This window comes from Lontra canadensis, unplaced genomic scaffold, assembly GCF_010015895.1.
Source record: "Lontra canadensis isolate GAN:19392208 unplaced genomic scaffold, GSC_riverotter_1.0 scaffold122, whole genome shotgun sequence".
Taxonomy (NCBI): domain Eukaryota; kingdom Metazoa; phylum Chordata; class Mammalia; order Carnivora; family Mustelidae; genus Lontra; species Lontra canadensis.
Genome location: NW_022631116.1, coordinates 4,961,953 through 4,975,665, shown reverse-complemented (window position 1 = coordinate 4,975,665; position 13,713 = coordinate 4,961,953). Strand labels below are relative to the sequence as shown.

The 13,713-nt window shown below is 50.9% G+C and overlaps 1 protein-coding gene across 6 annotated transcripts in view; it reads left to right on the top strand.

Moving 5' to 3' along the window:
* Positions 1-2,729: 2,729 nt before the first annotated feature.
* The window catches only part of MPRIP (myosin phosphatase Rho interacting protein), a 141,252-nt gene continuing 130,268 nt past the window's right edge, over positions 2,730-13,713 (top strand). For 2 of the 6 annotated variants that reach the window (XM_032841276.1, XM_032841277.1), the window contains exon 1: positions 2,749-3,405. In XM_032841276.1, the coding sequence (XP_032697167.1) occupies positions 3,283-3,405 (123 nt within the window). In that variant the 5' untranslated portion in view covers positions 2,749-3,282. Of the gene's footprint in view, positions 3,406-13,713 lie in introns of all 6 variants that reach the window. The other 4 variants (XM_032841273.1, XM_032841275.1, XM_032841274.1 and 1 more) reach the window with 4 other exon arrangements.

Here is a 13,713-nt window from a genome sequence, read left to right as displayed (position 1 = left end):
CTCTAGGCTTAGAGTAGTTTCCTGGCCCACTATGTTTCCAGTCCTCCACCTCTGACTCGTTCTCCAGGCCAACAGCCCCTACTTAAGGGCTCAATCTAAAAATTTCAATTAATGGTTCCTGTGCTAATGGCTTCAACCTGTGTGGGCTTGAATCCTTATTGAGAGGGTCTATATTGTGACCACAGCCACATTCTTCAAATGCCCTGAGCCTCATGTGTGCTTTCTGTAAAATGGAGATAAAATAGTTATAACGAGAAACAAAACACCACCACCACTGCCTGTCTCCCTGAGGAGGCCGAGCTTTAATGTGTCACAAGAGGTATTCATAGAGCAGGTGCTAAACCTTGGGTCTCACCGTTTGCTACTCCTCCTTCCCTGCACGACCCAGTAATGTCGAGGTGCTTCTATGCATGGACACACCCTTTGTTTTCAAAGGCCCTGAGCTCGTGGTGCTTCTTCGGTCTGGAAAGCCTTCCCTCTACCTTCTCTTAGCTGGGTCTTCTTCAGCTTGGGAACCAGCCCTGGCACTGCCTCCTCTAAGTAGCCCTCCCATAAGCTGCATATGGAGCTGAACACCCTTGTCTGGACCCCTGTAACACCCTGGAATGAATTTGTCTGTTTGCCTCCTGTTTCTGTTTGTCTCCACTTGCTCAAGTATGAGCTCCTTCCGGGCAGGCCTGAATCAAAGGCTTCTTTATGCCCCCAGCCGGGGACCCTTCCTGATCAGGGCAGGTGCCGGATGTGTCCACTGACTTGAGCAGATCAGGGCAGGTGCCGGATGTGTCCACTGACTTGAGCAGATCAGGGCAGGTGCCGGATGTGTCCACTGACTTGAGCAGATCATGCCAAGCGTTTTCTTAAGGGAAATGGCCTTTGAGTTGGCTTTGAGGCATGGATAGGACTTTAAAAACTTATTTTAAAACAAAGTGTACATGCACACGATACCAAATCCAAGAGGAACAAAAAGGCTTACAGTGAAAATTAAAAGTAGGTCACCTCTCAACCACCCAGCACCCCTCCCCAGAGGCCATCGTTGGTATCAGTTTCTGAGTACTCTGTGCGGGCAAGAATGGTCTGTCTCCTCCGCTACACATGCACTTTTTTCTTTTGCAAAAACTTAAACCAACAGAAAAGTTACAAGAACAGTGTGATAAACACTCTTTGCCTGGATTCACCAATTAACATTTGGCCACATCATGTAAAATATTTCACAAGCATTATATCATGTAATGCTCACAACAACCATATAATCATGCCAATTTTGTAGATGAGGTAACTGAGGCAGCAGGCAGGTGAAGGGACTTGCCCAAGGCCACAGAGCTAGCAGGGGTGGAGCTGGGCTTCCCCCTTAGGCTGCCACAGGACTTTGATCCACCTTCTTTCAGCTTGCTTTGGAGGAAAGCATTTTCTCACACTAAGTTGAAATCTACCTCCCTGGGATATTCACCATATGATCAGTGGAAAAGTACACAACTCTGGAAGCATTTGCTCCTTCTCCTAAAACCTTCCCATTCCCTAAGCAACAGCTGCTGTCGCTGCTGTTAACACATGCTTCAATGTCACCTCCTCTGTGATGGCTGAGTTAGCTCACCCCACTGTTTAAAAACTCCCGTGGTCTACTCCTGGCTGCCAGCAGAGTGACATTTACGCTCCAGGGCTTGGAATCCAAGGCCCTGGGAGATCTGGCCCCATGAATCCCTATGACCTCCTTCATCCTGCTCCTTCTTCCTCTAACCTCCACCTCCAGCCCGTGGCAACCTCTCATCATATGCTTAGGTTTCCCCTCCTCCTTGAAGCCACCCCTAATTTCCCCAAGGAGTGCATTTTCCCCCTTTCTGGGCTCCTGAATCTTCTGCCTGTATCTCCTTTACAGTCTTCTCCAGGCAGTTTTTTGACCATGAGACTGGACGGCAGAGGATTGGATTGACAGTTCGGCCCCTCCTGCGCAAATTAGTTCAGGAGTGTGAGCCTTCATTTCCTCAAACACATAATGGGGGAAAGAATGCCTAGCTCAGTACCTGGCATGAAGTCAGCCTTCACTAATCTCCCATAATAGAAGTGACAGCTCTTCAAGGCTCACATCTCTTAGTCATCCCTTGAAACTCTACCTCTTATTTCTTAACTTCTCTGAGCCTCAGTTTCCTCATATGTAAAATGAGGATGATGATGGAGAGGCTGTGAAACTTTAACGAGCTGATGAATATCAAGCTCTCGGAACAGTATCTAGTCCCTATTAATAATGCTATGACCACTACCTCGCGGGGGGTGAGGGCGGGACTGGCACAGAGTAGGTGCTAAATGAACCCGCTCAGAGCTGGGCTTGGGCGTCGGGACAGGGCGCGGGAAGGCAAGGTTGGGAGCCAGAGGTTTGTAGAGCCAGCCTGGAGGTCGGCTCCGCCCCTTCCCTCACGGGCCCCCGCCCCAGCCCCTCCAGCTGTCAGGACCCAGCCAGCTTCGGCGCCAGTCCACCAAACCTGAATGTCCCATCCCGGCGCCCCCACCTTCTTTCGCCTACACAAGTTACCTTGCGCCCGGCAGCCCTTTGTCCCCGCCCCTGACTTCCATTGGCCAAAGGTTTCCTTTGTTAGCCGGAGCGCGCCCCTCCTATTGGTCGACAGGGCTGCCGATCGCGCGGAGGGCGCGGCCCCGCCCTGCGCGCTGCCCCTATCGCTCCCTCCTCCCCCGCCCGCCTGCCCGCCCGCGCGCCCGCCAGCCCCGCCCCACCCCGGGAGTGCGCGAGGCGCTCCGATACCATTTGCTGCGGCCGCTGGGTGCCGAGGGCAGCGGTGGCGGCGCGGACCGACCCCGGGGACCGGCAGCGACCCGGCGCCTGAGAACCGGGCCGGAGCGCGGGGAGGCAGCTGGCCCGGGAGGCCGCGTCCATGGGCCCGCGGCGGCCGGGCGGCGGCTGTGCGGGCGGGCGGCGGGGACCGCGCGCTCTGTGAGGGCCCCGGCGCGGGGCTCGGCGCCGAGGTGCCCCGGCGCGCCGTGCAGCGCCGCTCGGTCGTGAGAGGAGAGGCCCGGCCCGCATCCCGGCGTCCGTGAGGCCGCCCTGACCGCCGGGGGCGCGCTCCGGCCGCGGCCGGGCCTGCGTCCGCGGTCCGGCTGTGAGGCGGCCGGCCGGCGGGGGCATGCCGCGGCGCCCGCGCTGAGCTCGGCTTGAGCCCGCCCCGGGCCCGCCGTGCATGGTGCCGCCGCCCGCCAGCCGCCGTCCGCCGACCGCCGCGGAGCGCGCGCCGGGCCGGGCCGGGCCGCCGGGCCTGTGCGGCTGCCGCGCCGACCATGTCGGCGGCCAAGGAGAACCCGTGCAGGAAATTCCAGGCCAACATCTTCAACAAGAGCAAGTGTCAGAACTGCTTTAAGCCCCGCGAATCGCATCTCCTCAACGACGAGGACTTGACGCAGGTGAGCAGGCGGGGGTCCTGGGGCCGACCGGGAGGTGGAGACCCGGGTCCCGGGCCGGGCGGCCCCCGACCCCCGGCGGCCCCCTCGGGCTGGAAGTTTCCCGGCGCGCAGTCGCCCGGCTAGGTGTTGCAAGCCGTCGTCCGAGGCGGGCAAGAGTGCCTCTCCGGGGGCGCTGGCCGCGTCCCCCCAGTTCTGACGCCCGTGAGACCACCGTCCTGCTGTGGAGAGGAGAGCGGACGTTATCCAGTTCCCGAGGCGGGCGGGGGTGGGGGTGCCTCTGAAGGCTCCCAGGGAAAATAAAAACGGAGCAGAAAAAATGTACGTGAGTCCTGGGGAGGGTAGTGAGGATGGAGATGGGGGGGGGAGCGGGAAGTGTATTGATAGAGCCGGGACAAAGGGAAAATCCTCAAGTATGCCGAAAAATAACATCCTTTCCCGTTCCCATAGCCCTGCCGTGTGATTCATGCTTTTTGGGTGACTCAAAAATGCCTGTTTTTTCTTAGGAGGAACAAAGCGCTTGGGGATTGCTTGCTGCTTCGCAGTACCCCCCATAGAGTCCATTTTAGGACCCGACTTTGACTTCTCCACCCAGAGTGGCCAAGGGAACAGGATTGTCCGGGTGGACTGTGGGCTTCCCTCTCGGCAGACCCAGTTTGCCCGTTTTCTAAATCATTGTCACTGTCAATGATGGGAGAGGGGGATGGTCCTGAAGTGGGGGGAGGAGGGTCTTGCTCTTGAACTTAAACTGGAGGCCTTTTTGTTGTTGGGAGAGGTGGGGGCTGTTCTCCCCACCCTTTCTCCCAGCTCTCTGGTCGCTTGGCAAGGAATAAGGAGACCTGCGGGCCTTTGGGAAAGTCCGTTCACTTCTCCTGGCCTTATCTGTCATATGAGGTCTTTGGACTAGTTTAGTAGCTCCCAAGCCTGCATCAGAGTCACAGGCTAAAAATACAGAGTCCTGGGGCCCCATTCCTGGAGCGATACAGGAGATGAAGGAATTTATATTGTAACAGTTCCCTAAGAAGTTGGACTGCAGTTCCCAGTGGTCTTTGGGAACCCCTGTACTGGTTGCTCCCTGAGCCCCAGTATTCCAGAGAATCCTCAGGATCCCAGGGATTCTCTGCAACACTTGCAGGCCCTTGGGCTATGCTGATTCCTTGGACTTCCTGAACAAGCGTTGTCTACCACCACTTGGGATGTGTCTGTGGCCCCTCCTTTCCTCTCCCCCAGTCTCAGTCTTCTTCAGAGCGTTCTCTCTCCCCCCCGTCCCCCCCCCATGAGGCCAGGGGAGCTCCCTTCACATTCCAGTCCAGTGTGACCTAGTCGTAGCCACTCCTTTTGCAGAAAAACCCCTTAGATGGAAAACATTGCTTTGAACTGTAGGCCCGGCTGCTTTTAATGCTACTTAAGTACTCACAGGATTTGAATTGTTTACATGGCAGACCAGAGTAGGTTGGCAGGGCAGGGGTTATGGCACGAGACATGGTGTCTTCCCCTGAGATCAGAATCCCAACACCCAGGGAAAAAAACTCCTTTCATCTAAAACCAAAAGCTTAACCGAGCACTCGAGGCTAGTCACAGATTTTTGGGATGAGGGACCAGGTCAGTTTGGGAAGAGTAGAACTTATTTTCCTGGTAAAGTGTTCTGGGTTGGGCTTTTCAGGGACACTTTCTCTGTTCAACTGGATGCCTTGCGGGGGGGGGGGGGGGGGCGCAGTTTATGTGGTGATGAGGGCCTTGGACCAGGAGTCAGGAGGTCTTTTGTCTTCACTGTCACTTTCATCAGCTGTGTGACCTTGAGTAAGTCCCTTTGCCTTTATATAGTTTATTTTCCTTTTCTATAAATTGGGAGTAGGGATCCCTGGCTTACCTCTCTCACCCTTTGAAAAGCAAGGAGTGGTATCTTATTAAACTTTTCTCTTACAATTTAACAAACAAAATCACCCACAGAATGATAAACTTGGATATAGGAAGTTTATGGGCTTGGCAAGCGTTGTTCTGAGAGAGTTTCCTGGTTATTCCAGGCAACTGCCAAAATTGGTAGATTGGATATTTACACCTCATAAGAACTGTTTTCTGATTCTTAGGTTTAGATAAACAAATGGCATCTCCATATTTGAGTCGGATCTGTTAAATTTTCTTTAAAAAATCTGTTGATTATTAAATGGATCAAGAGAGTGTTGCAGATTTAAAGCACTTTACTCTTCAACTTTATTCACATTTGAATTGTGGATTTTAAACAGGCTTGAGTCCTTCAGGGCACCACTGGGATGGTAGTTTCTGAAATAATGAGTAGGGTTATTTGTGCCGGGAGAGATTAGGCCAGCCCTCTACCTCCTGGGATCTTTCAGGAAGAAACTGCTCTTGAAAAGAGAAGGAGGGAGACTCAGGGCTGTTGCCAACAGCTTTAGCTGCTGCTCTTTGCATCCGGCCTCCCCCAGCCTTACTCTCATCCTCTGGCTCCATTAGAAAACCTCAGCCAATTGGTTCCCATCACTCTCCCCCAAGGCCCTGCTTCCTGCTGCCCCTCCCTGCCCTGAGCTTATTTTAGCCCTTCAAGGCTGGAAGATAGATCAGCAATCATTGAGGCCACCCCCTCTTTAAGGCGTGTATCCTTCAGTCCTGTGCGTTTCTCTACATGCATAGGGACTCGAATACACAGTTAAAACCTTTACTTAACCCAAACTGTATTTGTATTTGCTCTGCAGCATATTTTTTTCCTGCTTAATGATATGTCTTACAGCTCTTTTCATGGTGCGACATATACGTATTCCAAATAGTGCCATCGGGGATGTACCATTTAACCATTCCCTTATTGATGGACAGCAAGGTTACTTCTGGGTACTGCTGTTAAAAACAGCGAATGCTTCAGCGAACAGTTTTCTAAATGCTTTTGGGTGAGTGTGTGCGTGCACAAATGCAAGTATTTCTCTGGGGGCAGATAGTTAAAAATAGAATGGCTGGGTTAACATCAAGCACACTGAATTTTTTTTTTTTTACAGATATCACTAAATTGCCTTCCAAAAAAGGCTGTGTCATAGCATTGCCGGGATTGGATATTATCAGATGATTTAATTCTTTAATAATTTTCCTAATTACCAATGAGGCTAAGCCTCTTTTTACAATATTTATGGTATATGTTTTGTTTCTTGTGTGGACTGCCCATTCATACTGTGAGCCTGTTTTTCTGTTGGGTTAATTTCTTGCGCCCCCCGCCCTCCGCCCTGACTCCAGCTGGTCTGTAGGAGCTTTCTGTCTACACTCGAGGTCAGGTGTCCACCGACTTTCTCCCTAAAAGGCCATATAGTAAATATTTCAGCCATGTGGGCCATATGATCTTTGTGGCAGCTACACAACTTTGCCATTGTAGTGTAAAAGCCATCGTGCAAAGCCACTTTAGACAATACGTAAACTTATGAGTGTAGCTGTTTTTGAGAAGACCGTATTTACAGAGTTAACAGAGACAGGCAGCTGGTAGGGTTCGGCCTGTACGCTCTAGTTTGCTGACCCCTGCTCTAGATCTCAATCTGAACCTGTCCTATATTGTGCATAGTTTCTCCCACAGTGTCCATTCTAATGTTATGTATGGTCATTTCTTTTTCATATGGTAGTTTTAAAAAAGAATGCAGTTAAATTTCCATGTTTTTTTTTTAGTTTGTAGTTTTAATCTAATGCTTATGAAGGTGTTTTTTTTCAAGATTATAAAATATTCCCTCACATTTGTAATTCCCTTGTAGTTATTTTTATGCTTAACTTTCTAACCCATCAGAGTTTTGTCTTAGAAAAATAATTTTGGCATAAAACTAGAAGCTCTAACATAGTCCAGGTAAATGATAGTAAAGGTCTTCTCCAGGTCACTGTTGGCCAGGATGGAAGGAGTCATGAGACACTAAAGACAGGGTATTGGTTGTTGCTTGGAGGTGGGGATTGAGGAAACCTGGGTATCTTCAGCAAAGACTGAGAATAACAGATAAGGAGTAGGTTTATGGAGTGGGGAGGAGACAAAATTAATACAGTGACTTTGACCCTGTGGAGTTGGAGGTTTAGTTTGGTCCTTAGGTGGAATCATTGGCTCAGGCAAGCAGGTGGTTAGAGCTAGGTGAGGGGTGTGGGAGCAGTAGGAATTCTGAAGTCATGGGAGTCAGTGTAGTCAGTCACTCAGGAGGCCACACAGAGTGAAATGACGGGGAGCAGATGGGGAAGGGAGGTGAATCAGGGGTTGGCAGTCAATGGGAGCAGGTCTGGAGCCCAGGGTTTTTGGCTCCCGGGTCCTCATCCCAGCTTCAGTGTGGGTTTCTGGGGTTCGTGGTAGGAATTGCCCTCGTGATATGTCATCTTGTAGGACTTTAGGTATGCTTTTTGTGGAAGGAGTCGCTGCATCTGAACTTAAGTTCTAGTTCTTTCTACTGCTATTCTGTTGTGGGATCTTGGCTGGGTTGTTCTCTCTCCTCAGGCCTTGATTTTCCCATGTGAAGAATGAGGAGTTTGGTCTTGGTTTCTGCAGGGCTCTTCTAGTCCTCCTGCATCTCCTCTCAGACCTCTCGGTCTAATTGTGCGGCACTCCACTGCTAGGGTTGCTTGGGGTATTGGGGTGAGAGTCCCAGGCACAGAGGTGGGTGGGTCAGGACTTGGTTTCTGTGAATCATTTCATCGACTTTCCCTTTACCTTCCCTGTGACCCTCTTAGAAGTTCTAGGGCGTGGAAGTTCTTTACTTCACTTGACATTTATCCCATAAGCAGTGGGGAGATTTCATGCCCACCCCTTTGAGATTTATAATTTATGTGCACATTGGTGAATGGTTTGGCAGGGGCTATGTCAGAAATCCCAGACCTTACAAACGGCCAACGACCACGGGAAAAGATGGTCAGTATCATTTGTCATTAGGGAAATGCAGATAAAAACTACGGTGAGTTACTTACTTCACACCCTCTAGGAGGGTTGTATTAAAAAAGCTAAGGTCATAAGTGTTGATGTGGATGTGGAGAAATTAGAACCCTCACGCATTGCTCATGGGAATGGAAAATGGTGCAGCCACTGTGGAAAACAGTTTGGCATTTCTTCAAAAAAATTACCATATGACCCAGTAATTCCACTCCTAATGTATATCCAAAATAATTGGGAACAAGTATTCAAACAAGTATATTCGTGCATGTTTGTAATAGTGCTATTCATATTAGCCAAAAGGTAGCAGCAACCCAAATAGCCATCAGTGGACGAATGAATAAACAGACTGTGATCTATCCATATCACAGAATACTCAGAAAAAGAGGAATGAAGTACCGACGATCCTACAATATGATGGAACCTTAGACACGTGCTAAGTGAAAGAATCAGGCACAAAGATGACACATTGTATGGTTCCATTTATGTGAAATGTCCAGAATAGGTAGAGCCGTGGAAATGGAAGGCAGATTAGTGATTACCAGGGCTTTTAGGGGTGCGGGAGAGGTTCCTGCAAATGAGATCGGGGTTTTCTTTGAGGGGGTGATGAGATGTCTGAAAACTAGGTAGAGAAGCTAGTTGCGTAATGCTATGAATGTACTAACCATCATTGACTTGTTCACTTTAAAATGGTTAATTTTATGCCATGGGACTCTTACCTTAATTTTTAAAAATGAGTGTGCAAGAATCACTCACACACATAGGCATCACAAACCTGCCCTCTGCTCCTGGTGCCATTAGAGTGAATATCTGATTGTTTTTACAGTCTAGACCAGGGGATTGACCAGTTCTTTCTTAAAGAGCCAGATCGTAAAAGCTTTAGGGTTTGTAGGCCAAAATCCAGGAGTTCATGAAGGTACTTACATAATCACGTAGAAACGTAAAAACTGTCCTTGCTTTTGGGACCTTAAAAAAAAAAAAAAAAAAAAATCCAGGGGCTAGATTTGGCCTATGGGTTAGACCAGCCCTGTCCAGTAGGACTATAACGTGACCCACATATGTAATTAAAAATTTCCTACTTGCTACATTAGAAAAGTAAAAAGAAATAGATGAAATTAGTTTTAATTATATCTTGTTTAACCTCACATATCTAAAATACCATTTCAACATGTAAAGAAGTTACTGTTTTACCTTTACGGCACCTTTCATTTGAGGCTGGCTGGCCACTCTCTGGGAGCTCAGGAGCCACCTTGTGGGACAGGGCTGCTCCAGCTACAGTAGCCTGGCCCACCGCGGGGCCCTTGAGACCCTCGTGGGGGGAGTGCTGAGTGGAAAGGCTGTGTTTGAGGGGTTTTCCTCCCTCTTGGGGGTGTCGTGCAGACAGCCTGTGTTCTGAGGATTCCCGGAATGGTTCTCTCCTGCTGTTATTCCTGTTTGTGTCCTCTGCTTGGTGTCTCTTGCCAACTTTTGGGGCTTCTTTCTTTGAACGTCACATCTTCTTGCAGACTCCTTTTAGTGGCATTTGAGGGCTCTGCGGCTCTGATCCCCACTCCCCCTCTAGAAGGAGGAGGAAGGAGGGTGCGGTCAGGGCCTGTTCTGGAGGGAGCCAGTGAGAGCTTGGGGGGGCAGGCTGCATGCCCCCCCCCCCCCCGGCACGTTGCCGGCCTCGGTGACTGCATTCTGACATAGCCCTTTGTGTTTGGGCGTGTTTTGCAGCTGTATTCTAGCTGCTTTTTTTCCCTGTGTTCTAGCCTGCTACTTGACCTTTCTCTCCGAGTTCTTTTTCCTTTGCTACACAGAAGGACTACAATCGAAGACCTATGTTCTGTTCTTGGCACAGACATGCAGGGTGACCCAGGAAGGTCACTTATGTTCTCTGAGTCTTGGTTTCCCACCTATAAAGCTGGTGCCCCCATTCTGTTTACAGGGAGTGGTCTACTAATGGAATGGATGGAAGGTGCTGGCCGGGCCTGTGGAGGTTACTAAACCCCCTTTGTGGTAATTAATATTCCAGGAAGCATGCTGATGGCCTGTCGTGTAGGGAATAGCCTTTGTTTGGGCTGTTTCCTGATTACTAGAACCCTGATGCTGTTTAGCCGAAATGAAGAAATTTGACTGGGAATGTTTATCTTTCAATTGTTCCCAAGCTGCCATTTAGTCTTGAAAGAAAGAAGAGAGCCTTGCAACCAGGGAAAAGAGACGAGAAAGAGGTAGCATCCTACTGCCAGCATCCTCAGACTGGGGGGGAAGGAGGCACCAGAGCCAGTGAAGAGCCCTGGCTGCTAATTTAGAAGCATTTAACCTGAGAAAACCGGCTTTTCCTTTATGCTTGGCAACTCACACTCCAGGCCTCCCTTTCCCATCTGAAATGCCACAGTTGGACCAGGTCAGTAGTTTTCAGACTTGAACTAAATCATTTAGCCTTCCCTTGAAGGATGTTGAAATGCCATGTGTGAAACTGAAAAAGTGACACCGTTCTGGGCGACATGAGGTTGGAGCCTGGAACTTGGCCTCTCAGTCACCTCTGCTTTCTGCCCCTGGGGCCCCTAGTCATCTCTGGAGGCCAGGGGGACAGGTTTGAAACCTGCCCCAGACTTTGTGGTTCCTCCAGTTTTAGCAGTGTAGAGTTCTGTGAGACGATCCGAGGACGATTTCCCGGCTGCCCTGGCATGGAAGCCCTGAGTGCCCAGCCCCACCGCTCCCTTTATATTATCACTTCCTTTGGGGGCAAGAGAGCCAGTGGGTTGATTCGCTGGCATTTTGTCTCTGGAGACTGGAACCGGAATCTTCCAAACCATTTGCTGGTTTTCTCCATCAGGGTCATCCTAGTTCACATGAAACCACAGCTTGCTTTTTGCCTGGAGCCTGTAACCCTTCCAGTGCCTTTCTGCCCTCATGCTCAGCGTGGCGTCTGCACCCTGTGCTGGGTGATGGCCTGCCCAATCTCTGGGGCAGCTTACAGCAAGAGTGAGCAGATGGGCGCGTCGAATCCTCCGGAGCCTCCATTGTGCTGCGTCACGTGCTGTGTGCCGTGATCTGTCTCTTTCTGCTCTCTGCAGCTGGGGAGGGCTGGTGGCAGCATGGGCCCCTGTAGCAGGAGGTTCAGGGAGCTGGGACTGCCTGTCCGAGGTCACTGATCCGCCCAGTGGTGGGGCTGGGACTAGAACTTAGTTCCACACCGTTCAGTGCCGGCCTTTGTGAGACCAGAAGTCTGTCTTCCCTCCTCTTGGGAAGGCAGCTGGGACTTGTTCACCTAGTACTGTTTCTGTAGGAGGCTGGGCTATTGCAAACAAAATCAAAGCTTTGTAATGGACGTGTGCTTCCTAGCCCTGGGAGGAGGGGCCTGCAGGGCCGGATGATACCCCTCCCAGTAATTAAGCAGGTGAGGGGTTGTCCTCAATTAACAGATGGAGCCGCTGAGACCCAGTTCAGTGACCTGCCTGGGTCACAGGAAGGCCAGTGTGGGTTTTTCCAAAGTTCTCTTTGACCTCCCTGTGTCTGATAAATTGAAAGTGTTAACCTTTGCTATCAGAAACAGGGCCTTGCCCCGAGAATGGATTCCTTAGTAGCTGGGGTGCATGGGGATACATGTGGGGATGGTAGTGGGGCAGGACATTTCACAGGTCATCATGTAGGCCCTAAAATCTAAAATCTTCTCAGCCTTAGAGGGGCCCCATGTCCCCCAACAGACTACTGACCTTTGGCAGTGACCACACTTTTGGCACAGTCCTGAACAGGAAGCACTGCTTTTCCCCTAAGGAATTCAGAATCAGGAAATAATTGTGTCCTTGATCTCTGTAGGTCCTAAAGCACTGCTTTTATCAGACGGACCAGGGAGGCTATATGGCACCCCTTCTGACAGTGTCTTACCTCCGAATGGTCTTGGCTGGTAGCTAAAGGGGCCAAAGGACGGGGGAGCAACTTTTGGGAGTCCCAGTTGAACCAGAGAAAGAGTCCACATCTCTTGGGTCTCCAGGTGCCACATCCAGAGCTTCTCTGCTCTGGGGCTGGTGAGTGACCTGGGGTGTGGGGAGCCTCAGGGCTCAGTGGGATTGGGGCGTTCATTTGCCTTCCGCTTGGGGACCTGCTCTGACCTAGAAATCTGACACAGTCCCACTTTTCACTTAATGTGCTCATGTAAGGGAATGGAATGGTCGACACTGGGGGCTTTCAGCTTGGATTTGGGTTCACATCCCGGCTCTGTTTTTATGCTGATGGAGCAGGTCACTCAGAGTTTCAGCGTCTGTGTCCCTCTTCTGGAAACTGGGGACTATATAATGACCGTGTCGTGGGTGCCTGTGATGGTGGCGAAGATGGTACAAGAGTGGTGGTTGCCGGATCTGTAAATGGTGGGCCACCTGGGGGGTGCTCAGGAAGTGGGGTTCGTTTTCCACAACATAGGCCCAGAGAGGGCGCCCCCTCCCTGGTTCCGTGGGACAGCTGAGCCCCTAGCTCCGTTTCTTGTCGACCTCCACACCCACAGAACAAAAGCCCAGGCTGCCTCCTCTCCTGCTGAGCTGCTTGGCCCCGCCCTAGCAACTTCCTCACCGTAGCCCCTTGGGATCAGAAAGGCCATGGTCGGTTTGCTTCTTTGGGTTTGACTTTCAGAACATGTTTAAGTATAAAGATTGAACTATTTTTTTGTTTTTTTGGGTTTTGGTTTTTTTAAAAATAAGATGAAACTGGTTTTAAGAATTCGTAGAGGATCTGAAGTGAAGAGGCCAGCTGCCGTTAGCCTACGACTTACCCTTAGAGGCCGTGGGCTGCTCCAGAGGGCAGTGGTCGGCACAGCAGCCACCTCCGAGCCCCTGCAAGCTCCAAGAAGTACCTAGTGCAGGTCCCGTGAATGGCAGTGGCAGATCCTGATTTCAGAAGTCACTTTGCTTGGAAGTGTCTGAGTTGTCATCAGTAAAGTAGGAGAGGATTAAGAGAAGCCACTGTCCTGCTCATGTCCCTGCAACAGTTGTCTGGGAACCAAAGTCCTTGTGCTCTGGGCCTGGTGAAACAGCTGGAGGTAGAGGGCAGCACAGGTCTTGCCCCAAACTGATGGGCAGGTGGGTGGGAGATGTGACCGGGGCACGTCCTGACCCTTTGGTCCCCGGCGTTGATTGATTCACCTCAGCCAGCAGGTTCCTCCTTCCAGTCTCCCTGCTTATCCCCAGGCTTTACAGGTCCCACATGCTTCCAGGGAGGGGAGCCTTCTGCCAAGGGGACCCTTGTCTAGGGTCTAAACAGGTAGAAGTGGTTCCTAGCTAAAGCCTGCAGACAGCTCTTGTAACAGGCAGATGCCATCTCCGCAAGCAGCCTGCTGACTCTTTGTCCCCGTTTCCTGCCTCGAAACCCACTGCCTGTGAGCTTAAGGGTCCTTTTCAGGGGACCTGGACCAGCTAGGGTGGTCATGCAGCCTCCTGTGATGTGGAGGTTTTCCT